This window comes from Melanotaenia boesemani, chromosome 3 (genome assembly GCF_017639745.1).
Source record: "Melanotaenia boesemani isolate fMelBoe1 chromosome 3, fMelBoe1.pri, whole genome shotgun sequence".
NCBI lineage: Eukaryota > Metazoa > Chordata > Actinopteri > Atheriniformes > Melanotaeniidae > Melanotaenia > Melanotaenia boesemani.
In genome coordinates this window covers 33,883,588-33,911,514 of record NC_055684.1, presented here as the reverse complement: position 1 = coordinate 33,911,514, position 27,927 = coordinate 33,883,588, and the positions used below count along the sequence as shown (strand labels likewise).

General features: G+C 38.9%; 1 protein-coding gene across 1 annotated transcript; it reads right to left on the bottom strand.

Moving 5' to 3' along the window:
- Positions 1 to 38: 38 nt before the first annotated feature.
- On the bottom strand, positions 39 to 27,812 carry vstm2l (V-set and transmembrane domain containing 2 like). The gene is made up of 4 exons (XM_041980762.1): positions 27,526 to 27,812; positions 3,872 to 4,041; positions 1,019 to 1,063; positions 39 to 625 (listed from the first exon to the last, which is right to left on the bottom strand). Exons 1-4 carry the CDS (start codon positions 27,638 to 27,640, stop codon positions 317 to 319), a joined length of 639 nt encoding a protein of 212 aa, XP_041836696.1. The 5' UTR covers positions 27,641 to 27,812; the 3' UTR covers positions 39 to 316.
- Positions 27,813 to 27,927: the final 115 nt, after the last annotated feature.

Below are 27,927 nucleotides of genomic sequence, written 5' to 3'. Positions count from 1 at the left end.
GTTTACTAGTAAAGGCATCAATAATCAAATTAAAAAAATGAGAGCTTTTTTGTTTTATTAAAGCCTTACTGCTGTAGTAACAAACTTCAATCAACTGCAAGCAGTACAAGAATGTAACAACAAAAAAAAGACTGATGTACTACTGTCAGTGCCTCGTAATGGTATTCAACAGCACTGGCTTCCAAACAACATAAATAACAAACCAACACAAAGGGTCAAGGTAGAATCAATGTGTCATCTTTGTGGTGGATACTGTGATGATAGTCCCTCCTTACAGAGGTAAGTCATGAACATGCAGATGGGCCGACCGCCTGCTCTAAAACACACAGCTTTCGTTACAGTCAGCAGGGCTGCCAGCTGTTTCCTTCCTCAGTTCCCTGCCCTCTGTCTGGTGGGATGTGTGGGGATGATTCCTTTGTGACCGGTACCCTGGTTCCTGTAGCTGGACATCATCTGAGATCAGACTCTCCTCAGGCTTCACCTGGAGGTAGGCCCGGACACGATGGCGCTGGGCCACTGGCCCGCTGTGGTCAATAACGTGACACTCGTAGGTGCCCTCGTCTGATGGTTTGACGCTGGAGAGACGGAGTTTGTGAGATATGTTGCTACCAGCCACCTTAACCACCTAGTAAAAACAGAGGCAGTAGAAGACACAATGACATGCTGTAAAGTTGTGGACACTTCAGTATCATCTGTAGTTTTATAATTACAGAAAATATCACATAGGCTTTTCATACATGACAAGAACAAATCATGAGCTTGTTTAAATTAACACTGGAATTGTGCTAGCTGTTGAAAAAAAAAAATAAATAAAAAAATATATGCACTGCCTCTAGCACTACATGACAGCACCTGTGTCCAACTGGACTCAAAGCAGTCTGACTATTACTTAATTATGACGTCCCATCTTGTTTGAATTCATGCTTGTGTTGTTCTTCCTCTCAAATGTAAGTCGCTTTGGATAAAAGCGTCTGCTAAATGACTGTAGAATAGTAGAACAGAATAGAATGCTACTCACGCTAATTTTGGTGGCATCCTTGGACATCTCCTCCAGGGTTACAACCTGCATAGGAAGATAAGTAATAACATCATTCCATATTTATTTCTCAGTTGTTAAACTTTCTCCTGGGTTCAGTCTTACATGTTAATGTGTAAATGCTTACACTTACATGTTAAAATGTATGTACACAAACACACACTACACTACGCATGTATACTTCTGAGTAGGAACGTGTGTGCGTGTGTGAGAGATTGGGTATGCAGAGGCACAGAGGTATTCTTTTGGGCATGGGTATGAATTATGCATGCAGTGAAGAGAGAGTTTGAAAATCTATTTCTTTCTCAGTGCCAATTATAGTGTCTTGAGGCACAACAGGGGAGCACGAGTCCTCCCATGATGGGAGCGAGTCAACCTGTTTCCCCAGTGCTGGCAAATGCTAATCAGCAATTATACCTTCATTTTCATGCCAGAGGGTTTCTGCCATGGCTAATATTACATTTCACTTCGAGTGATATGCAGTAAAGATTTAGGCTCAGCTGTATTGGCCACAGCTTGACAAGAGGAAAGAGGACTTCTGGCTCTCAGGGCTTTTAGGTTAAACACAATCAAACAGCATGTTGGGACACCACAGAACCGTTTAGTGGTTAGTCATTTGTGGATAAAAGACTAACACTTTTACTGTGAAAAGGAAAAGGAGCAAACGCCCTTCCCAATTTTATCCAACTGCAGGATAAGCCCCAGGAGTCCCCTTATTTCTGCCTCTCTTCTGTCCAGAGTGCCAGTGGGATCACACCTATTCACTTTGATTCTGGAGGATCAAGGTATCACCTTCCCTACCCCAGGCTCTGAGGAACAGCAGCCCTCACCAGAGGAAAAAGCCTGATAACTTGCTCTCATCAATTTTCAGATCTGCCTACCAGATGCAGCTGATCTCTCTCTGTTCTATTTTGCAGCAGTAATCCTGAATCTGGAATCTTTTCAAACGAAGGTAAGGGTCCCTCCAAGAGAGCTGCTTGGTTAGCCTGCCAGCTAACCTCTCTAGCTAAGATGAAGCAACCTGTCTCCTTCTTCTAAGGAACACCAAGCTCAGCAGAACTGAGACCCAAATAGACACAACTGGATTTAGCTGGACAAAGTATCCCTGTGCAGCTCCCCTTTTTCTTTAAAGACCAACCATTTCCAAAGCACTGTGGTAACACACGCATACTGGACTTTAGCAGTTAGCATCAGTATTAGCTTTAGCATACCATGGTTATGCAATGTAATAATGGGTTACATTCTGAACTGTTTTAGCTCTGCTATGAATGTTTTAAAACACATGTTTTAGTAGAACTCACTGTCCTTCAGCTAGAACTCACCCAATACATAAAGTGACACAAGCAAGAACCAGATGTAACCACGAATCATCAGTTAGATATCAGTCAGGTCTGTTGCATTAGATACTGATGGGAAAATCTTGTATTGATTGTATTGATGTCATTGTGACTCTCTGTGAGGGACACAGCTAGTCAGAAAATAATGTGACCAGCATTGTTTTCACAAGACTGTTATTTTATGTGCCCTTCTGGGACTGAGTACAGCTGTGAAAGCACATTAAAGTACCTTATTATCCTCCCGCTGTGGTCGGTCAACATAAACCTCACTCTAGGAGTCCTGCACCAGGGACTGAGATAACAGTCCCCAGATGTAAGCAGATCTAAGCAAATTTGGCAGTTAAACATGTCTGTCGACCTGTGTACAACATGTGTCTGCTGACGGTGTGAACTCCTGCAATTGCAGTAAAACAGCTGTGTCTTTCCACTGATCTGAGTCTGTTGTTCATTGAGAGTTTTTTCCTAACAGATACACACCTCAATTCAACATTCATGCACACTGAAAAACACATCCCAATCTATCGCGTGAGCAGTGGTTGTCCTGCTCACGTCAGTGATGACTGGCCAATTACAAACGGTGGTGTGTCAAGCCTGCCCTTGTATGAGGAAGTCTCTTGGCCTAAGAAGATAAAATGTGATTCACACCCAGTGCTCAGGGCGACTGAGATGATCTGCCCTTCTGAGCCCAGCGCTGCATTGCTTTACCTGTGCCTTGAACTTAGAATTTGAAGAGATCCTCTCTTGTTTTTTGTTCTTGGACTTCCAATAAAAGAAGTGAGTCAACAGCATGATCAGTTTTATTGTAAATGGTTTGCAGTTTATTTATGGTTTTCAAAACCTTTTCATTTGTATTTGTATCAAATTAATAAGGTTAGTTTAGACATGTTCTGTTATGTTTACAAATTGCACTCGCATGCTAAACTAATCTCCATCTAACCGGCTGCCTTTTGGAATTCAAACACTCAACCATTTAATTGTCTTTTAACTAATCAAAAAACAAGGAGGCACCATGGTTGTGTTCATGGTTGTGTAGTTGCTTACAAATGCTAATACATGTGGCTACACAGACAAAGGACCAAATGTTCACTGATCACATGGTAACAGCAGCCATCTTGTGAGCTTCTTGCTCCCATAGCAACAGTAGCAATCTTGTGACTTTACCAGTCACATGTGAAGTTACCATTCTGCCCGCCCCCCATCGTTTCAATGCCTCAATTTGCACTAACACCGTCATATACAGACACACCCTTACATACACAAAATCTTTTATATCGACACAGGTGAAACAAACAAACAAAAACAAAAAAAAAAAACAAAAACAAAAAAAAAAACACTTAAAACATTAATCAACTAAGTGTTGATTAATTAACCTGGTGAACTAAACACATTTGGGAAACAGAGAAGAGCTACCCTAAACCATGGGTACCCCGACTCGAAATCAGTATAGTTATACAATATTTAAGCTATCTTTAAAAACCTAATTGTCCTTGCAGCTTACATTGTTAGTAATATGGGGAGTCTTCTCTTGCCAGTCTCTGTGGTCCTTGATGTACCACCACTGGATCTCCAGGGAGTAGGAAGGAGGGCCTGCCCCACGGAAGGAACAGGCCATCTCTACATCCTCACCACTGTGGGTTATGATGTCATGCGGGACCTCTGTAAAGAGAGCTGCAAAAGAAAAAAAGACACTATGAAATGAAAGAGAAGCTCAAGAAAAGTAATGGGCTAAAGGTGTCCCCTTCAGCCAGCTTTGACTGAAAGACCAAGCAGTTATAGCATTTATTCTAATTTGATTGCTGGTACACATGGCTTGTTCTTTCCATTATAGGGCTTTAACGTGCATTTGTGGATGCCATTGTGAAGTCTTTTCACAGGCGAATACTGGATATTTTCCTGATCCCATTCAGTGATTTCCATGACAGAATCACATCTATTTGTGATTCAACCTTGAAATTATAGTTATCCATACCTGATTTTTGGCAGCATCCTATGCACACAGAGATGTTTCCAGTTTTTCAGAATCTTTTGACAATATTATGACCTTGTAGATGTTTAAATCTTTACAATTTTACATTGAAGTGCACTAACATGACATCACTCTACAGTTTAGGACTCAGCAGAGTGAAGCTGATGCTCTGCCAATCTTTATTTCTGAGAGACTCTGCTTCTTTATGGTGCTCCTTTCACACCCAGTCACATTACTAACCTGTTGACAATGATCCGAATTAGATGGAACTTGTTTTACCAGCTATTTATTATTAGTTCTTACTTTTAATCATTTTATTGACCTGCCCTAACTTCTTGAGACATAATGCTGCCATGAAACTCAGAATGAACTAATAACGCTAATAAAACGGTTAAATGTCTCACTTTTAACAGCTGGCATGTTTCTTCTATTTTTTGTTGTTTTTTGTGTCACCAGTCTATTGCAGACGTTCAAAACATGAAATCTAATCAAACTGCAATCAGATTTAATGCTTTGCTAGCACTTCTCATACATAACTTGCCTTTAAAATTATAATATACAGAAGAGTGGAAATAGAAGGCATATAAATAATTAGTACTGATGTGTATTCACAGAGTAAATGTTCAAAATACAGATGCGTTTGTAGTTCTTTGGCTTTTTTTAAATAAACAAACGTTCCTGCTGTATGAGCACTTTGCGTTTTCTATGTATCCAAAAGCTTAAAAATTTTAGTTTTTTTTGGCAAATGGACAAATCCAGTATTGGCTCTTTTTTCAGCTCTGCTTTCCTTTACAGCTCAGATAAATGGCCTTAGCCATCAGTGACCTATTTTAATCAACATCAACTTAGTAAAATCTCCCTTCTTTTCTGCGCTGGGTAGACAGTGTTCAAATGGCTGAAGGAGAACACTGAGGAGAGTGAGCTGCAGGAAGGCAACAGGACCTGACAGCATTTATGGTCGGGTACTTAAGACCTGTGCTGACCTGCTAGCTCCTGTCTTCATCACGTTGTTCAAAACTTTCTATCGCACTGTGGCCCTCACCTCTAAGCTCATGAAGTGCTTCAAGAGACTGGTCAATGGACACTTCTGTGCCTTCCTCCCAGAGTCTCTGGACCCACTTCTGTTTACTTATTGGCCAAACAGATTCATAGACGACATCATCTCTCAGGTACTGCACACCACCCTCACCCACCTACCCTCACCCACCTGGATAAGCGCACTGGGGACTATGTAAAGATGCTGTTCATTGACTTTAGTTTGGCTTTCAACACTATAGTCTTCACCACCCTCTACTCCAAGCTGCTTATCTTGTTCCAAAGCTATTATCAAAAACATATAGACTACTATCTAAACTAGAAAATTCAATCTCTCTTCCAATTTCAAAATGGGAGGCTGACCTACCCAGTAATTTTAATCAAAATAAATGGTCACAACTATGTTTAAACACCTTTAAAATGAATAAGAATTCAAATATGCAACTAACACAATTGAAAATTCTTTATATAACTCATTATATGAGACAAAGGATGTTTAGGATGGGCCTGTCACAATCAAATATCTGCTCACATTGCACTGACAACACTATTGACAACTATTTTCATGCCTTGTGGTGCTGCACACCTGTCCACAGATTCTGGCTTCAGGTATGTGAAGACATGTCAACATGGCTTAAATAGGATCCTCATAGTCATATGCATCACAAAGAAAACTATCCTTGTGAACTTTAGCTTTTTACTAATGATAAATGGGTGTGCACAACCTCGGATGCATGTACAATTGTGTTTCACTTCCATCTTGCATGAGCATGAGTGGAATAAAACTGGAGATTTAAAGTAGGCAACAAACTTGGGTGGAGTAGAGTTTGAAATATCCTGGAGAGCCCACTGTCTTAAACTGTCTTATACTGTCTTATAACACCTCCAGGACAGGTGAGAAAAGAAAGAAGTCTGCCACTATATTTGTGTCTGGCATCCTGTCTGCCTTGTGCAAAGATGATCCTGAGGGTGAACAGGAGCTTAAAGAAAAATATAAAAGGGAACAGAGGAAAAGAGTTGAGGGTTTTTCAATGTCATCAACCTGAATTGACCCTCAAAAGTTGTGCCCTTGGTGCACTGCTGCTTACAGTCTCATTTGTCAGGAGGTGACATTAAGTAGAAAGGGGGCCTTTCCTTTATTGTCTCAGACAGGAAGAGGAGGAGGAAGGGGAGGAAAAGGAAGAAAACAACAGAAGAGGGCAGAGGTGAAGTTAGATGAGTGTGTTGGAAAAAAAAAGAAAAGTTGCAAATAATAGATGGAAAAGTTTTTAAACTGATAGGGGAGCTAAAATAAATTCTCTCCTCCTCGCTCGTCCTCTCTCTTGCACACACACATATGCACAGACACGAAGATGCAGGGCCTTTAGAAAGGAAGGTTAATACATGAATGGCATGTGTAAAGGATTGACGATAGAACTGGATATAAAAATGTGAAGAATTCTTCTCTTCGTGACTTTTCATGTTATCTGCACCTTTTTTTTCTGCAAGCTCTTTACAGTATATTTGGAAATTTTTATGCAAAACAGAATGCAGACATAGGGTCGTTGCTGATCATTGGTACCCAGCCTGTGTAATTAACGACAACACACAGTTTGGAACACCACCAGTACTAAATATGATGATGCAAAATCTTCATTAGAACAACTTACTTGACAGACAAATCCTCAGCAGCAGTAGGTCCACACTGAAACTGTTCTATGAAGCTGAATGGTGGAACTCTGAGCTAATATTTGTGTCAGTTCCTGGATTATTGACCATATACTGTACCTCTGACATTCCTTTTTTCCTTTTTTTTTTAGGTCATGGGGATGTGTGGTTTCAAAGTTGACATCAATAACATATTTCTTCATACACATATTTTCCTACTTTTGAAATAATAAGATTATAGACATTGAAGTGTAGACTATGGCAGATATTATTGGACAGACCTCATATTAATGAAATTAACAATTTGTGCTCTCAGTGTGGCATCCTACAGATGACCAGCTGGTGACAGTAAAGCTTTTCTGTAAGTGCACTGTGTCATGAAACGGTCTCAAATATAGAAATTGTAACCTCTCAACGAAGATGGGGAGAAAATTAACAGGAATTAACAAAATAAATGGACTTGTGTTATCCATTAATATGTTTTAAACAAATTTAAATTACAGACAGAAATTAATGTTATACATTACCAGTCCAAAGCTTGGACACACTTTTGAGTGGTAGGGTAGCTTGCAATTTAACTTATCCTGTTTTATTGAGCTATAGTGTAGTTTGACTAGACCTTAATTTTATCCTCAACTGTGCTATCATGGGGCTGCACAGCAAGAAAATTCCTGGTTTAAACCTTGAAACTATGACTGCCTGAGAACACTCTGCCTTGTCAGAAAAGCATTAAGTAGAAATGTACACATAAATTATTTAAGTACATTATCAAATCAGTTTAGAATATGTTATGGAAACAGAGACATCAGTATGTTTTTCCTTTCCTACTGTCATCTGTGTCATTTGTGTCATTAATAAACAGTCAATTAGACTTTATTTATTTAGTAATTTTTGCACAGAGGCACATAGTTGATGGTTGAAGGTGTTTATATTCTGTCTGTAGCTTTTTCTAAGATATGTTGATGGATTGCAGATGTCTACCAGAACCCCCAAATATCCCATTAAAAATAGTAAAAATGCTAAAATCAGCAGAAGAGAGCCAGGTGTTCTGACTGAGCAGCCTGTTGAGCTGCCCCATTTCCCAGCCACAAGTGGTGGAACAATCCAGTGATTTCCTCTTTCACTGTGCTGCAATGATTCGTCACAATAGTTCCCATGTAGCTCAACTCAGCCACCAGATCCTCCAGGCAAATTGTTGGAGAGCTTGCGTGTCGAGGCCAGACAGGGAATGGCGGCTGCACTGTCTAATACTATTGGGCATAACAAAAAGCTCAAAGTTGAAGCGACAGCTGCAGAGGGTTGCAGTCTTGCGATACCTTTGCGAAACTTTTGGGAAAGTTTTGAATCAGTTCATTCTTTTTTATGGAGCCTTGCTTCAGGCAGTGGTTATCATCTTCCAACAATGAGTGTGCTCAGTTGCAGTCCACACACACAACCAAGGTAAAACAGAGGGCTCATCTTCTAATAAGGAGGTTGGTGACTTTGTCTGCTCCTTCTAAGCAGCAGAGACTTAAAACTTTCAGTCCAAGTGAAAGAAATCATTGTAAAAAGAATTTAAAAGAAATGGTGTTAAACTGAGGTGTCCTGCTTATCTGTACTGAGGAACTTTTAAACATGTAGTTGCAAAGTATTTGGACATTAGCAGGAACTAAGCATGTTCTGTTATACTGGGTTGCTCTGTGACGATTTACCATAACTAAAAATTAAGAGCTCAGGTTGTGTTTTACATGTCATCATGTCAAATCAGTGATGGAGTGATGGAATAGGTGTAGTGGGTTTTAACTGATTTAACTCCCCTCTTCGATGGTCATGTGATGCTTGAAAACTGTATTATTGCTTACCATAAGGAACAAATAATTTATCACAATAAATAATTGAATATGAGTTACATATATCCCTGAGTCAGTTTAAGACCCGGTTACAACATTTTACAACTCATTTTAATGGATCACCAAGGTTATTATATTTCTTAAATGGTTACATAAAAAATCTGAACCAAATTTTATGGCAGTCCTAAATTTGTGAAACAAAGGGACAAAACTAATGATATTTTTATCACACAAGTGGCTAAATAAATAGCACCGCAATCTTTACAAAGCCAAGTGTGTCATGCCTGCTCCTCCCCCTCTGGTTCGCTCAGCATCACCAGCCTACTGATTACTGGTTCTGGCACTACATTACCCAGGATTCCTCTGTTCATGCCATCATGGACTACACCCTTGTCTCATCATGACCCTCATTCGTTTCACCTGTTCATCCCTCTACTTATACTCACTGTACCAGTTAGCTTTTGTGTGCATGTCTGTGGAGAAGCCATATTAAAGCCTTTACAACTTACCTGCGCTTATGTCCACTTTACCTCTGGTTGAGCCTGACAAAGTATTCTCATTAGACTGATTTATCAGAGTCTAGATGTATGTTAAAGTAGGTTAGCCTTCTTCTAGCTCTAGTATCCACCAGTGTCTGGGGTTTTAGGAGGGCTGAAATCTCTGCAAGCATAACAGCATAAAAGCACTGGCCCACCCTGGTACCTCCTATTGAACGACCACTAGATGAAGACTATATAGGAGATGCTTAATTTTTAAATTCAGTCAAGCTAGGTAATAAACACTGTGACAGTAACAAAAAGAAACAGAAGCATAAAGTCTTTACAGATGTGACTGATTTTCATTTTTAGACAGTCAAACTTTACTTTAATGGTGATGTTTTCATGACTTAGCAGCCATGCGTGAATACAAAGGACACACAAACTGTAAGTGCATCAAACATCAATTTCCTCTGAAGAGAGTGGGAAGCTCTCATCAATGCAACCCACCGAACCAGAACAAAGCAAGTCCAAGAGATTCAGAAAATCTGTAAAAATGCAAGTTCACATGACTGCTAAATAAATAAAATAAATACAGCAATCTAGAAATCTGACAACTATCCAAACCCATAATCTTTGGAAAATAATGCCAAAGCAGCTCAAAGCCAAGTTTCTACACAGTCTTAAGATGTCTTAGGTTACATAAAGTTTCAACCATATCTGTACATTTTTTGTCTCAAAACACATTTAAAAATAATTTCTCTATGGTTTCCTGCCAATGTCTCCTCTATCACAGCTTAACTTCATGATGATGTTTAATATGAAAAGCACTCTATAAGACTATATGAATATCTTTGTCAAGATTGGCACTCCTTGACCCAATCATGGCTCTTCCCCTTAGACCTTTAACCCGACCCTACTCTTTTGTTTTGCTGTGTAGGTTATCCCGTTTTAGCGGGTATGATCAAGAAGTGGTAGCCATCTACTGATATCTAGTCTTTGACCCCTAAAAGATAAAGAAGGAATCTTAATGGAAGGGCCATGGGGTTGGTGTCAGATGTAAGTTTCAGATATCTGATTAAGTGTATCCAGGGTTGTTTAAAATTTATAACAATGTTTGTTCCTGTTGCTCAGAGGGATAGAGGTTCAGTGTGGATAAAACACATGTGCAACACAAAAGAGAGTGGCATTTTAATCACCAGAGTTATCTTACTCTCACTGCATGGTAAAACATTCATGTTTGCTGCCATTCAAAGGCTAAAAGTAACCTGAGATTCCTCATATATATATATATATATATATATATATATATATATATATATATATAAAGTTTTGTCTAGTTATTATCGTGTTTTTTTACTTAGTGATAGTACTTGTTTTGTGTAACCTGTCCACAAGAAAACAAACATTTGGAGGCTATGAAATTGGATACTAAAGATAAAGGTCTTTTATATATCAATTAAAAAAGAAAACCCACTATTTTTTTTTTTTTTTTTAATATCAGTAACAGTTCTTTATTTAAAACTTACAGCATAGCATAATAATGGTACTGAAGAAGAGTTACTGATGCTAAATGTGTCTCCACATTTGAAACTGCAGTGTGTGAAGTCAAAGTCGAGTCAAGGAGAGCGCTGCATGGGGAGTCCTCACACACTCTCAGTAGTCAAGAGTTACAGTTGGACAGGCTTATAGCTGCAAGGTAATTCCTGTACTCTCCCCATTTCCTCCGTCAGCCAATAAGACCCCAGCTCTGCAAATGCAAGATTTTTCTCAATTTTCCTCATCTCTCTTTCTCTTCTTTAAATCCTTTCTTGGCTCTCCTTCTGTCGCTCTTCAGTTCACTATAATCTTAGAACACATTTACTCTTTTCACTCCCTTTCTATTACACTTTCATTCTTACTTTCTACCTATTAGAGGACCTTTCTGCCTCTTTTATTCACCTCTAGTCTCTTCTGTACTTTCTTTCTTCTTCCTTTAATTCAGATCCCATCCTTACTTATTTCCTTCTCTAACTCTTTCGCTGAGAGGGCAGTCTGTGTGTAGTGGCTCTGTGGTATCTGGCATGAAGAGACTCTTCCACTGCTCTCTGAGTAGCTGACTACATCTCCTGGAGCCTTGCCCGCTGGCTATGGCAGATGTTCAATATCCAGGGAGAATTACCATGTGTGTGCACCTCACTGTGCATGCAGCCCTGTAGCTTTAAATCAGTACTGCCAAGTGATTAAGTGTAGATTTTAAAATGTATAAAAGATGTATCACATATTTTTCTCATGTGCAGAAATAAAAAGTATTATCACTTCCCCAGCCACCTCAAAACAACTATTAATATATCCTGCCAAACTCAAAATGTTGGCTGGTTGAAAAAGCACACAAGACTGAATGAAGCACACATTGGGCATCTAATCAATTTATTTTTTGTTTATATTTGTTAAATCTATATTCACAAGAAACTGGTTAAATAAAAAAGAGAAAAAAAAGTATCTTTGGATATTACATCTGATAATCATAGTGTATCTGATTGTTAGCCATTTTCCTTACCTGCAATGCATTGTGGCATTTATATGCTGGGTCAGTGACTGTCTACTGCACACTACTTTCCATCGTGCATTCTGAGATATTTTGATTTCACCACATGGGGTGTGTAACTTGTCATACTACATTCAGACAGAAAAACAAAATGGACAATCAACCAGTGAGGGATTTCAGACAGATTTACAGTTGAAACAATCCTGCATGGGACTTAACAAACAGTATTAAGTACAATGTGATGAAGTATAACACCAAGATTTTTTCAAAATATTACTTAAAACATGAAAGATTTAGAATTAATTTCCATATCATTTGATAAGCTGTAAGACAGGTTGTCTGGGATTGTGAATTACAATTATGCTTCCTGCTAATTTCTTCTCATACTATTGGCAGGGCTGCCAACTCTCACGCATTGGCCGTGAGACTGACGCATTTGAGTGGCTTCAAATGCTCTCACGCCACACCTCTGATTTCTCATGCTGAAATAAACATCAAGAGCAATACGATTTGATCTAAGTTTCTGAGAAGAATAAATAATAGTGATGTGCGGAACAATACTGGAATATCTCTTCTTCCTAGACCAACATTTATATAACTAAACTTATAGGATAGTTAGGAACTACTTAATCTTCTGTCTTCCATATGCATATGAGATGCAGTGTGGCGTCACAGCAGAGCGAGGTTCACTCACTGCTCAGTGATCAGTCCGACATGCGGTGATGAGTGGAGATATTTCAGCTCCACAAACACAATGATGCCCAGTTTGATGTTTGTGTGTGAAGATCACAGACCTCTGTCGTAACACAGAAGCAGAGGTGATGAGGTTGTGATGAGGCAAACTAAACAGGAGGAGGACAGGTGCAGCTAGAGCGGAGACAGACGTTACTGTGGAGAAAATGTGTAGCACTGACTGTCACTGGTGTTTGGGTTGATGTGATGAATGTCTGCCTGCTGCTGGTTTAAGTTTTTGTGTTGATGTTTAAACAACAGGAGTTCCCTGCAATCTTAAAACTAAGGCTTCCTGTTTTGTTTAGATGTAATAAATATCAGCCACTCCGTAAACAAACAGAGTGACATCAGTGGGAATGGTCTACAGAAAATAGATGGATGGATGAATTTCGTTCAGCCTGCATCTTATAAGGGGGCGGCATGGCTCAGCAAGGTAGAGCGGTCGTCTTATAACCCAAGGGTTGCCGGTTCGATCCTCGGCCAAGTCGAGTTCATGTCAAGGTGTCCTTGGGCAAGACACCGAACCCCTAATTGCTCCTGATGGGTCGTGGTCGAGCGCCTTGCATGGCAGCTTCCTCCATCAGTGTGTGAATGTGTGTGTGAATGGGTGAATGTGATGTATAATGTAAAGCGCTTTGGGTATCATCCCAGGTACAGTAAAGCGCTATATAAATACGGACCATTTATAAGATACAGAGTAGAATAAGTTTGCAGTAAGACAGGAGGTACAATACAAAACATGACTTATGTGTTTGTTGGTATATCCTAGCAAATGGCTTAATACACAACAATCATGAACCTTTCAGTTCTACTTTAACATTGTAACATAAGTGTTGGCAAAGATTAACATCATGAACCACATGGTCCTCAGTTTCAGACCCAGCAGCAGCTGGTCCTTCTTCACGTCCAGACGATGCTGAAATTATTCAGTTTACAATTAATCATCTGCAGCTGGTTCAAACTGTAGGGGGGTGTCTGTTTTTTTTTATGTGCAATGAACAAGTGACGGGGTGACTTCATATTTAACGAGAAACTTTGTGCATGGCAGGACGGGTCTGAGCATGCAGCAGTGCCCGTGTCTTTTTGTTCCACATGTTGTATTTATTTTCATTTTTCAAAAGCCAGTCCGACAAGGCACACAGATCTTGAGAAATTATTATTGTGAAATTCCCTGTTTTTGTCTTAGCGTCAGTTCCTTTGTGTATTAAGCTGTTTCCTGTTTTATTTTGAAGTTTCTGTTGATACTTTTAATAAATTATTTGTAAACCTTTTTTGTTTGTTTTACATTTTGTCACATTCTGAGTACTATATTTTATGATTAAACCTGCACAAAATGAGACAGAATTATTCTTATGTTGTGCTGCCGTGTTTGCAGCAAAACTTTGGAGTGAGATTTGGTGGAACCAACCAAGGATTATTGAAAAGTTGGCAGCCCTGTATTGGAAATGGCTTCTTTACTAATAGAATGAATGAATGGGAGACAAGGTAAATAAAAGACATGGGTACAGCGACCTGCAGGTGAGTAAAATTTGTGTTTCATAGAAATAATTAGTGATGAAAGCAGGCAAAAAGGACTGTTAAGTGATTAAACAATGTAATCACATTTAATTGCATTATCTGTCAGTACGATGACAAATGGGATCGCATCAATCTTTCACATGAAGATTTTAAGTGTCATGAGGTATATAATTACACCATGTCCTTCGTGTGAAAGTATTGTCACCTATGGAGTTGTTCTCTTATTTGTGGCCTTATGGTTTTTACATAGTTATGAAAAGTAAGCACCTTTCTGTGTGTAAAGTGTGTGTGACCGGTGAAGTATCTTATTCTCAACATTTCATAATTAGAGTTACTTAAAATACATAGATTAGGACTACACTTCATTACAGCTGTAAGCAGACTGCTCTTTGCTTTAGGATCCAAGCATGGACAGGCTTATAGGCCTCTAGGAGTATCTAAACATAGCATTGTGTAAGACACACTTACAGTAGATTGTTTCCTTATAAGGGTCTGTCTTAAAGGACTGTACTCCGCATTCGGAGAAGAACACACGAACATCCTATATGTAAACTTGTGTCTGATCTATGATTGGCCGATTCAAGACTGAGGAATGTTCTTTGTTTGAAAACTATAAAAGAGAGACTTACACATCTAGTCGGGGGTTTTTTCTACGATTCGCTTCAGCAACCTCACAGAGATGCATATCTGTTTACGATGTCACTTTTTGTAATAAACCATCATCATTTTTACATAAAGCTGATGTCCGGAGCTCTTCTTTTACCTGAAAGTATTTTTGTCACAGCATAAGCCTAAAGTAATTTACTACAAAATAGTATGATCCAGAGAAGAAGATCTTCATATGATGAAGTCATCATCTCACAGAAACGGCTATAAAGACACCAAGGACACTAAAGGGGAAACCACCGTACGGCACCGAGAGAGGAGAGGTTATCAACCAGATGATGGCTTCGCAAAACTATAGAAAGTTATTAAGGACAGTAAACTACAAAATGCCACAACAGACTATTTCTCCACAACACCTGCTTCCACAAAATAAACCCCACCATGGCATCAAGAGTCAGAAAGTACTCCACAACATCAGTAAGCTATGAAGTGTGCTCTTTGTCATTGATTCTGTTCATTGTGTTTATGGACAGTACTTTTCAATGAGTAAAAGGACTAAACATATTCCACTTTGGTCCACTTAGGACTGCTTTTCAAAGATAAGGACCTTCAGTAAACAATGAAGCGTTTGCAGCTGGATGAATTAGAGATAAGAATGAGATAAGAACTAAAATAAGAATTAACATCTCCATGGTCTTTAATAAAAATATGAATAAAATAACCCACTCCAGGTTAAGACAGAGAATGACAGGCAGACTGGGGCAGCATCGGCTGTGATGCAAATGTTCTTACATGCAGAGGCAAAGCTGTCGATTAACAAGTCGATCTACATTTCAACATGCTCTATGGTCTTAAGCTGTGAGGAGTGAACAAAAGAAAAGACTGCAAATTTAAGCAAAAGTAAAGGGCATCCTCAGATGGGTGACTGGGCTCCTCAGTTATCCAGGAGGGGCTCAGAGAATAGTCACTGTCCTCTCCAAATTGAAAGTAGCCACTTGAAGCAGGGCTCAACACAAAAATCATCTAGCATCTAATTTACCCTCGTGTAGGACTTTTATTTCTCAGAATTTCTCTGTGTATTCTATATTCATTCCTTCCTGACCAGAGTTCAGGGAGGAATGACAATGTGATTAACTGCCAGTCAAAGTAAATGTAAACAAGTCCAATATATTTCTTAAACATGTCTTGCAGATGATTACTGCAATGATGTTTCATTTGGATTGGTGCTACTGGCTTGATCATTGAATCATCGATAGATAGACTGATGTAGTTGTCCCACTAGTGTAAACATTGTTGGTGTTAGATACGTGCATGGTCTGCAGGTTGGATCATAAGCTGGAAATTCTCTGATGCTGGTGTACATCATTCCTTAAGATCAGATTTCCAAAAAGGGCTTGATAATCCCTCTTGTCAAATTGCCTTTCAGTTTGCTAAGCAGGCCCCCCAACCCTTCAACCGGCCTGTGAAACATGACTTGTTGACAAACAGACCGTCTGCTGGTGCGCGCTGGGTACACGTCAGGCCTTACATGTAACAAGCCTCAGCTGAAATCCAACTGTTTCCCGACTTTAATCACAGCGGCATCTCCAGAAATCAATCCTGTAACCTTGGTAGAATGCTAAATCAACACAAAAGCTGACTCCACGGGCAAATTTTCAGAGCCCCGGCTTGAAAAAAAGATGAAAACATGTAGTTCTGAAGGGAATATTGACTTCCAGGGAAATCTTGAGCACACTGGGCTGTCTCATTTATAATGCTATAGAGCTGGCAAAGAATGAGTTTGCTTGGCTTAGCCTTGTCTAAGTATAGATTTTCATAAAGGCAGTACTGTCAGACCCATCCTCAAGCAGGGGTAAGGGATCATTGTTTGAAGCTGCACATGCAATACATGCATTTTTAAAAAGGGGCTCTTCAGTATTATTCACTCTATAGCTTAGAAGCAATGACAGACGTGGGGCCATGAGAACACTGGATCAGCTTCTCGTTATCCACCAAGGACTCATTAAAAATGAAAAGAGAATAACCTAATTAAAGAAAACAATGCAGTGGAGAATATAAATATGCAAACAAATGCAAACAAATTGCTCAAACCCAAAGGAGACCACTCTTTTCTATTAATGGTGAAATAATTTTTCACCTCAGGTCCCAGGAAAAATGGAAGGCTCAGATCCAGTCTGAGCACATCGATCCTTCCTGTCTCTTCCTCTCTGCTGTTGAGAGAGTGTGTGCTGTGTTAGTATAACTAAATTACAAAGGCCTCATTAGCATGGAAGAGAAGTAAGTGTGACACCCATATCTTTTCTTGTTCATGCATGTATGCTTCTGAGAGCAGAAGAAGCTTGCAATATGAGCTATAGCTTTTCTTTGTCAAACCATTGAAAGGACATGATGGATGTTACTACATTCAATCTGTCCACACATCACAAGTCATGTATATTACTTCCAAATAGAGAAATAAATCTTTACTATTTTAACACAAGCACAATGATCTCTCTAGTTCATTATACTTAGATGGTTAAAAAAAAAAAAAAAAAAAACACGTGAAAATTGAGTGATGGTAGACCTGAAAGCAGCAGTGAGAAAAAAAAGTGCCCAAAGTACAAGCAAGTGACTTAAGCAGGAGGGATAGCATCTGTGTTTAACCCTGTACATAAGGGTTGAGCTTCTCACTTAAAATGTGACCCATAATGGAGTCCAGGAAAGTACAACCCTAAGAAGGAAATATAACATTACCACACTGGAGTAAAAGTCTTTAAGCCTTTCTTTAAGCCTCAAAACTCCAAGCCTTTTTTTTTTTTTTTTTTTGCTAGTTTTGGTCCACCTGTTGTTTCTTTTTATTTAAAGGTGTCATCACATGGTCTTTTCAAGTATCCACTGTCCTCTAAGTGTCTTTAAATTTTGTTTTTTTTAAACTTATTAAACAAAAAATTATGAGACAAAGTTGTGGTATGATGAGAGTTTATGCAAGCTTTTGACTAATGTTAATGAGGTGTGCGCTGATTGGCCGCAGGGAGGCCAGAGTTGGAAGGGGGCTGGCCTAGTGCATGCACAGTGCGTTCAGCTCCAAAACATCAACAGCTTAGTGATAGCGAGCGAACTGACCTAGCAGCAGCTCGGAATTCAGCCATTTATGTTTGAACCAGACTTCGAGCCTGAGAGTGAAGATACTGAGATGGTGGAAGAAGCACATTTACAACAAAATGTTTACAGAAAGTTACGTGGCAGAGCACTTCACCTCACTTATAAAAAAGAAAACAAGGGGCTTATTTGTACAATGCAGGGGTTAAACTTTTAGGCTCGTCCCTTAGCATGAACGTTAGCATTAGCTGCGTCAGTCTGGTCAGTCAAGTCTGATGTTGCCTTGCACAAAAGAAAGATCTCAGTCTTTTCCACACAATGAGACATTTTTAGGTAATTCAGCGCTATTTTTCTGTATCGGATTGATATCGGCCGAAACTAAATCTCAGATATTGGTATCAGAAGTGAAAAAAGTGGATCGGTGCATCTGTAGTTGTTACAATATTAAAATTTCAAATTTGATACTGATACTAAGAGTTAGGGGTCAACCAATCTTTTTATCAGCCTGTACTGGCTCTCGTCAGTAATGATCCAGCTGTATGAACTCCTCATCAGCAGTCTCCTCGGAGGTTGGTCCGTGTGCCAAAGATTTCCTATTAAATATTATGAATAACACGTATGAGCTGAAAATTAACTGCTTCAGTCTGTACGTTTAGAGAAGCACTGATGAGACTTTCTCTTATCTGGGCCTCACAGAAATGGTCACTTTAGACTTTAACTTTAGGTTAAATCTCTAGCTATGAGTCTCTGTACAAAATCTTTATTTTGTATACATCAGATGCATTTAACATAAAAACGGCCGAGACGGTCATTTTGACCATTTCGAAATTTGCATATTCAATAACTTTACCAAATGAAGCCTTTCTAGTCTCTGACTTTTACTAAAGATACATGAATTTTTATTAAAAGAAGTTTTAATATTTAGTATGTAAAGAGGAGAAGAAATATAATTATTTCTAAGGCCACAGGTGGCCATTTTGTGCAGGATTTTGTGCTCTTCCATCTTAAGATTCCTGACATTCTGGAGCAGATAATGTGTAAGTATTTTGTAAACGTTGTTATGCAGAGATGGATCCATGTTGTGTTCTACATCATACAGGCCCTTGTAGTAATAAATCATCAAGAAGTTGACTGAAGCGCACATTGACTGCATTTCATATACATGTGGATTTTTATTAATGCATGTATTCCACAGAGAGAAAGAAGAAAATAAAAGGAATTTATCAATCACCAAAGTTCTGAAATGCCAAATAAAAACAAAAAGATGTGTTAATATGCATCACTTCATCAGAAAATGTAGGATATCGTATTCAAAATTGCTTTAAAAAAAACTGATGACACATACTAATGCGAGTGAATGAAATGACCATAAAAGAAACCATGTTTTTTTTATTATTTTGTAGAAGAAAATTCTTAGAGATTTATAGATTAGCAGTAGCCTTTGTCTGAGTACTGAGGCAACTTAGCCAAGGACAACAGTGGTTTTATGGCTGCTCTTAGTCAAACGCCAGGGCTGCTTTTATGTTTTCCTACACAGATGTATTCAGAATGAAGCACTTATAGGTATAAGAATCGTAAAAAAATCCTCTTCTGTGTTATGCGCCAACATTTTTCACCTGCAAAGGTTCTGCAAAGGTATGGGGACAGGTAGGAAAAGTGTGTTCATTAACTCCATTGGAGTCACATCTTTAGGGCACCAAAGAGAAGACATGATTGATTTAGAAACAAAAATGTAAATACCAGGGCATAAATATCCAGCTTAGCATCAGCTCCACCAAGATGAATGTAAATAACCTGTGAAAAGTATCCCTCTGGGAGGAGGTATTTCACAAACTTGATAAATGTGTTTAATAATCCAAGGCCCAGAGACAATGGCGCATGAAACAACAGGAAGTCGTGGCAATAAGGAGACCTGCTGGTGATATTTGTCTTGATTATAGGAAGCTTTAATTCTGCATGCAACAAACTAAGTAGAGTTCTGTTGGGTTTGCGAATGTGAGAAACATCACCATTAAAACACATTTTAAGTAACTCAAAGATGTTCATTTTGTCTTCTTATCTCAATGTTAGAGATTTTTTTTTTCTTCTTCTATCCAGATTATGATAGTAGGATGTTGTAACACACCTGACATGGTTTAGCTGTCACCTGCAGCCTTCCTCAGAAACGTCCACCGACGTGTTGCTGACATGTTGCTGATGTGTTAAACTGTTTTCCAGTGACCCTTCCAGCAAACCACCCCTCTTCCCGGTTTGTGGAGTTGCTAGCCCGCTTCCTGATCTCGACTGCCTCCTTAATCCAACATTTTAAATTTGTTTCCCTCCGATCCGACAATCCGTGCATTGTCCCAGCCCATGATGCTTTTTTTTCCTCCTGCAGTGATCTGATATGGCTGATCTTAAATTCTCCTGTTCTGCCTTCTCTTCATCCAGCTGTTTTCTCTCTCACATTCTTTTTGATGCTCCTTTTTCCTTAAGTTGAAGGTCCTCCCTGTCTGTCTCTCCTATGTAGATTATGTTGCATGGTATTTCATACATTACGCTGCATTTCTTTTCCTGTGCCATTTTGTCTTTGGGATGAACAAGTAGCTGCTGTATTTTTGTGTGAGGTCTTACTGCTGTTTTTTCCTTTGTATTGGTTCTCTTATTCCTCAAATGTATGGTATGGTTAATATGTCTATGTTTTTGTTTTCAGTTTGCATGTGTTTACTCTCTTCCTTCCTCCCCCCCCCCCTTTTTTCTTTGAACTTGCTGCTTTCCTTTGTTTATGGCCCATTTTGGATGTTGACAGTAACAGTGGATGTTCAATGGGTTTCTCCTCCTCCTGTCTATCCTCTTCTTTTGTAATGATGTTGGCCCTGCTCTTATAATGTTATGACAACTGATAGTTTGTGTGCTGTGGGGTGTTCTGACGTCCAGAGGAGGTATTGGTCAGTGTGGGGTGGTTTCCTGTATAGAGTGATTTTTATGCTGCTGTCATCTTTGTGTGAGATTTTCATGTCCAGAAATGCTATTGTCTTGGTTGTTTCTTTTCCGTGCTTGAATTTTAAGTTCCCCATGCTGTCTGTGTTATTTAGGTGGTCTGTGAGCTCTTGAACATGTCCTCGTTTTATTTTTTCCAAAATATCATCTACATATCTCTTCCAAATAGTGGGTCTGCAGTGGGTGGGTGCCGTATGGACGGCTTTTTCTTCCTCCATGATAAAACTACGCATTATTGCTGAAAGTGAATCTCCTGTTGCCAAGCCTTCTTTTAGTCTGGGTTTTTTTTTTTGGAAATATGTGGATTGTTCAACAAACTATAGGAATGTGGTTATGTCTTCAACTGTGAGGTCTGTGCATTTTTTTGAGTGTCCTGTCTTTCTGGAGGTGTTCCTGTAAGGTGTGTAATGTGATGCTGACGCGCGATTTTGTGAATAATGAAACATTGTGTGAGATGAGTATTTCGTTAGCTTCGACTTCCATATTGTTTATTTCTTGTGCCAGTTGTTTTGACTTTTTGCATGGACGTTATGTGATACCGAGAAGGGGTTGAATTATTTCTACCAGGGCCTTTGAGAGGTTGTAAGTTACTGAGCCAATGCTGTCTACAATAGGTCGGAGTGGGCTGTCCTTGTGTGTCTTTGGTGTCCCATAAATCCAGGGAGTGATGTTTGCTGTGGCAATTAAGTGATTCTGCATCCTGTTAATTTGTTTGGTATCTAATATTGGTTTTAGTAAGGATTTTAGTGTTCTTTTCTTGTCTTCTATGGGATCCTTTTTGAGTATCTCATATGTGGTGGTGTTTCCTAACTTTGCCTCCATCTGTCTTTCATATGGGTTTGTGTCCAAAATAACTGTCCTTTGTCGGCCGGTAGAATGGCGAGCGTTGTGTCTTTTTTGAGTGAATCTACTGCTTCTTGTTCTTCCTTAGGGATGTTGCTTTGCAGTAGTTTGGCTGATTTAAATATTCCTGCGACTGCATTACGTAGCTCTGATTTTAGTTTTTGATTGATTTTATTTTTTGACATGCCAACTCTGTAGCTAAGATGTATTCCCTGTGTGGTATAGTTTTTGGTGTAATGGCGAAGTTTAAACCTCTTGATAGTACTGTTTTTTTCTGTTTTTGTGAGTATGCACTGGCAGGTTTTTAACATCAGTTAACCCATTTTTCGTTTATATTTCTTTACATTTGTTTCTATTTTTTTTAATCTGGCGATTTTTGGTTGCAATGAATTCCTGCTCATGTGTGAGTTTCATGGGTGTGTTTAGGGTTTCTTTTGTTTCCTGGTTTGTCGGGAAGCATGAAGTTGTCCATCTTTTATTTTTGCGTTGTTTTTTTCAGCTTTGTTGACCGGACTTCTTATCCTCTCGTTTATTAGTGCCTTATTTGCTTTGTTAATTTTTTTTTTTCGTCGTTCTTGGTTGAGATAGGATTTTTAATGTTGAGGCTTGGTGGTGTAACAACCTCATCTCTGCATCGCAGGTTGAATCTCAGGTGGTTACTTCACCAGTCGGCAAAATGCTGATACAGATTCTTGTCCAAAACTTCCACGTAATAACAGAGACCACCACAAGGCGGCGGGATGTGGCCGTTCCAGCAGATCTGATAACACATCAGCAGATGTTCCTGAGGAAGGCTGCAGGTGATAGCCGAAACATGTCAAGAATGTTACAAGAGCCTACTATTATCGTCTGAATAGGAAAAAAAACCCAAAACAAAACATTGTAACATGTTTTAAGTACTCGAGGGCTACTGTTTTCATCAGTGCCACTAACACGAAGATATTATTTAGCTGTCAGACTGAATAAAAAAAAATCACAGATGAGTCAAATATTACTGTCACCTTGAATTATTATGACATGAGATTTTTCTGCACCACAGTCAATGTGACAAAGTGACAGTTTGAGAAAAAAAAAAAAACACTATTAACACAAGTCATTTGTGAATTTCCCATAGAGTCAATAATGCTGTAGGAGCTTCAGCATCAGCAGTGATGCAAACAGACAGGAATCTCCTTGGGGAAATAAACATTCGCTGCAAGACCTTCAGCCTGAATTCAAGGTGGAAGGTAAAAATAATGAAATAAGAATGGTGCTCTGTAATCATGCAGGCAGCTGTCTGCCTGTTGCCACCGACACTTTGGGCCTGTGGAGTGAATTTTTCATAGCCCTTGGGACACTGGACTCAGAAGCTATTTCTGCACTTCCTCTCAGTATGTGGCAACATGATGTAGCGTGTGTTGTTGACAACATGTACCGGTGCTCAGAGGGTTTTTCTAGCTTGCAAACTGTACTCCATCTGCACCACCCAGTGATGAAAGACAACACTGTGCTCTGTTCCACTAAGCTGTCCTTGAGAACTTTTATGTGATGAGTGTTTGTGTTTTTTTCTTGAGATGAGATGACTGAGTGCAGGAGCCTTCATCTTGGCACAATGAGTACTGTCTGCTGAGTTCAAAAGAACTGAAGTGGAAGCTGAGTTAACCAGCTTCTTACTGAGGGTTGAAGTTTGATATTAATGTGATGTTACTTTAGAACATTTCTATCGAAGGTGGATTACATGAGCTTATATAAACAGAACGTCTTGACTAAGGCAAGCAAAGTTGGACCATGAAATATACACATTAGCTGCTTTCCTATAAGGCAGCGTTCATGTGACATGGGAGGAACAGACATGGCCATGAATAGTAAAATGTGTAAACATTTCGCTTTCCCTGAGAATTCATGGGTGACAGTGCAGTACAGAAGAAAGCAATACCACATTGAAGAAAAGTAGATCAGTACACTTGCTAAAGAAATGGTGTCTTGAACAAGTGATCTTTTGCTTGGAAGTCCATGGAATAGCAGTACCCTCCCCCCACCACAGGAGCGCAAAGGAGACAAATCACATGGATATGCTGAAAAATGACCCCTGAGCTTATTCTCTGTTTGCAACAACAAGGAAAATGCAGTCGCTGTGCAATTTCTAAGTCTTCTTTTGATTTAATGTGTTTTATTGATGTTTTGAGAGACTTATTTGTACGAAGCAATAGACATAATTTCAGCCCCCTGGGGCTATTTGTTTTCATAAAAGGTTGTTCACTCAATGGGAATACCACTAACAATAACATACGTGAACCAAACACTATTTTAGAATAAACTGCTTTCTCTAAGAATCTTACCAAATATTTCTTCCAATTTTTTTATTCAACCGCTGAAGCTATTTTTTTTTTATATAAGTTATTCCGATAAATTTTGCAGAAATATCAGAGCTACTATTGTTTTCCTAAACTATGTTACATCAAAGCATTTCCTTAGATTTCTACATAAAACTAGACCAGGCAACTGTACCGTTATGTTGCCACATCTTAAATTTACTCCTGTTGTCATGGTTCACGGTTTATGTTCTTGTTTCATGTGTTTGGTTTTTGTTATGTTCATGGTTTATGTTCTTGGTTTCTTGTATTTAGGGTCATGTTCAGTTCTGTGTTACTCTTGGTTTCTGCTCGTTAGTTCACCAGGTCTGATCATTCATTTACCTCACCTGTGTCTGGTCAGTTCCTGTGTATTTATACTCCTTGGTTTCAGTTGTCCTTTGCCCCATCATTCTGTCCTGTCTCCCTGTGGTTATTTCCCTGTCATGAGGTTCCTGTGTTGTTTTTCGGTTCATGGATTAAACCCTTTTTACCTGTATTCTGTCTGCCTCTATCCTGCATTTGGGTCCTCATTTCCGCCGCACCATGACACCTGCCTCCAGTATACTGTTGAGGTGTGTTTTGCTCCTATCCTCTACTGTCCTGCTCTTTCCTCCGCCATCACCCTCTGCTGTGACAGCATGACTGTATAATCTGTTGCCCCCCCTGAGTTGCACTGTCAGAGCTCCACTAAATTAAGGGCCAATGAAAACGGCCTGGGCTGGCTGTCCTCATTAAGAGATCACCAAGCCGAGGACTGGCAGAGGATCCCAGACATTTTGGACACCTAATAAATTGGTACATGGCCCCATGCTGTGAAAATGGTATAATCTACAATGGATGGCAGGATGAACACTACCATAGGGCTCCAACATCACCAGCCACTGTACTGCAATTGTAGGGTTCACAACAGATGATGAAACCATGTGTGGCATCATCATCATTGCTTTCCTGTATGTGCCCTTTGTGTCCTCCCCAAGGACAAAAACTCATACAAAACGACACATGCACAAAGTTTTTTGCGTTGTTTTTACTACTGAGACTTGACCTCCATGCACATGTAGCAGGTGAGTCAGAACTTGACACATGTGGTAAACAATGAGGTGAAACTTCTGATTCATCTTTCAGGGCCATTTGTCTTTACGTAAAATGTCTAATTCTTCTTTGCAGGAGATTTGATCTACAACTCAAGTGGAAACTGGGGTGCAGGGGCCACATGCACTTATCTGAAACAAATGAGCCACGGCTTAATCTAACAGGCACTCTCCAGAACAGTGCATACAGCCTCTCTGCTCTGCATGAAGGCTCAGCTCCCCTCCGCTTGTGCAATTTATCAAAGAGCATGATTTGAAAAAAGCAACAAAAGATGCCACAACTCTGTTTTCTGTTGCTGGAGCTACCGTTGTGCACAAATGAAAATAACATGTTTTTTAATTTTTCTTTCTGAATCTAGTTTTTTTTATTCCCTGAGGCAATTTCTGAAAGGTCAGACAGAATGATAAGAGTGGATGAATCAAAACATCAGTGGTCTGACCCATGCTAGACCACAATTTTAAGAGGCCTTTTTTCAAAATCCATGTCCTGGATGATATGTTACCTGTAATACAGCTAACACTTTTGGGTAAGCAGATGATCTACTGTCTAGAAACATGATACAAGATGAGGTTGAGGACATGATAAATTATTCTACATCAGTTATTTGTGCAGATATGCAATGACATACAAATGATTCATTTTTTTATTTGGAACATGCTGTTTATCCCTACAAATCTTCGGTCCTTTGATTGCTGATTGCGTGTGGGCACCAGATTATTTTTGCCAAAATGTAAGTTCCATGTGGAAACTGTAGAGCAGATAAGTGAGAACATTTCTCAGCTAATTTCTCTGTTTAAAAACAGCCATGTCTCAGATCTGTATGTAAATGTTTGAGTCCAGAAAAGATCAGGAATATGAGCACTGTCGAAAATTAAGAAAGGATGCCTTTCGTCAAACATAACACACATTACCTCTTGATTATGTTAAATAAGAGGATTAAGACTTCAAAAACAAGTGTGTATACACACACACACATCACATTCAGTCAGTGCAACAATAAATAAATGAATTCAAACTTTCAATATTTTTACGTTAGTTATTACTAAATTGCTGTACAATATTAGGATTTTGTTGTTATCAAGAAGCTCTTTTGGTTCTCTGTGCACCAGTGGTTATCTGTAGTATATGTTGGGATGTATTTTATATTTGCTAAACTACTCAATATTGTTTGTACAACCATTAAATATATATCGAGTACATAGTAATTTGGCAGCAGATAAACAAGCAATGAAATCTTATGAGCTGATTTCAGGATAAAGTAAAATAAAATAAAATAAAAACTAAAAAAATGGGCATACTGTATTCGCAAATACTATAAAAACTATATAAAAAAATAATACTATTACATATTTATATGGTGTCACTTAAGTCTGTATTCTAGAAAATGTAGATATGTATTTAGATTTAAAGAATGTACTTTGCTGAGAGCTAAGTGTAGGTGCTTCTTTCATTCATACTGTTGTCAATCTTTTTTCTATATCAATGGATCATTGATTAAACAAATATGTAATTTTACTGTTGGTTTTACATACAACCAACTCAGTGCAACTACTGAACTATTTAATTGTTTTTATTCCAACAAGAGAATTAAAGCTGTTGTTTGAGATTTCTTCTTTTGAACAATAGATGCATTTAAACCATTATATGTTGATGCAATGCCATATAAGTGTGACCAGCACAAAGCTTTTTAGCAAAATAAAGCTTATTTAAAAACAAGCAAAAAAACAACAACAAAAAAAAAATAAAGTAATAATAAATAAATAAAAGGAATAAACCGAAAATAAAAAACAAAACAAAAAAAAAACTCTTAAACTTATATAGATGCACCACCAGATAGATATCTGAATTAAAGTGCAGATCACATGATGGTCATGACTGCACTGGCTGCAGAGATTTAGTTCAAAGTGATGTTAATATAGCTCTGACAAGTCTTATATTTCCTCTGATACTGACTATTTCCAAGGGAACCTGCTTATTTTTGCACTTAAATTAGGTCAAGGATACATTAAGATGTATCACAGTTCCAGATGTTATTTATAATGCATGATTACAAGTAGAAATAATTCAAAACCCAACAATCTTGGAGACACTTATGTTAGCAGTTGCTGTTGATATTAATGATGACTTTATAGGAGATATTAGTCTTTTTGGTTTTTTAAGCCCTTTTGAATGGGTTCTGCTGAATCTGCATGTAGGCATGGATGGAAGAGTATCCACTTAACTGGCTATTAAAAAGTAATCTTAAATATTTAAGTTAGGCTACATTTAACCCATTCATGTGAACTCAGTTTTTTTTCAGTTTTATTAAACCTTTTGGTATTTATACTAATTATTTGAGGACAAACAGTAGGTGCCTAATCTTAATATTAGATAATTTACTGTAGGAAACACGAAATGTTCAGAAATGAAAATGAAAATCCATCCAAAAACTCAGATTTAAATAGGATAACACATAACATCTTGATTTGCCACTCAAGTACAAACAACTTACCATTTCCAGAGACGTGATTATCCACCTCGAGGTATCCGTCCTCTAGAGCCGCGTTAAGTTGAACGTAAAGTCCCGCATACTGTAAAATCCCTATTATCACTCCAAATGTTCCCATTGCTCCAGACGGTGTATTCAGTAATTGTTTCAAATTCTCACATCAGGTGCAAAGCATCGATAACAGTCTATCCCCACCTGCACTGAGCAGCCTCGCGGACATACAGCTGGACCTGGAGTGGAGAGACGCGGCTCTCTCGCCTGCTCGGGAGGAGGAGATGCGGTCAGGCAGGCGGAGGGAGAAGCGGCGTGGAAACAGGTGCAGCGGCTCAAGTTAATTAAGCGGAAGGATCTCAGATGTTTGGTTCAGGCAGTAATGCACCTGTAAGGTATTTTTCTGACTCACAA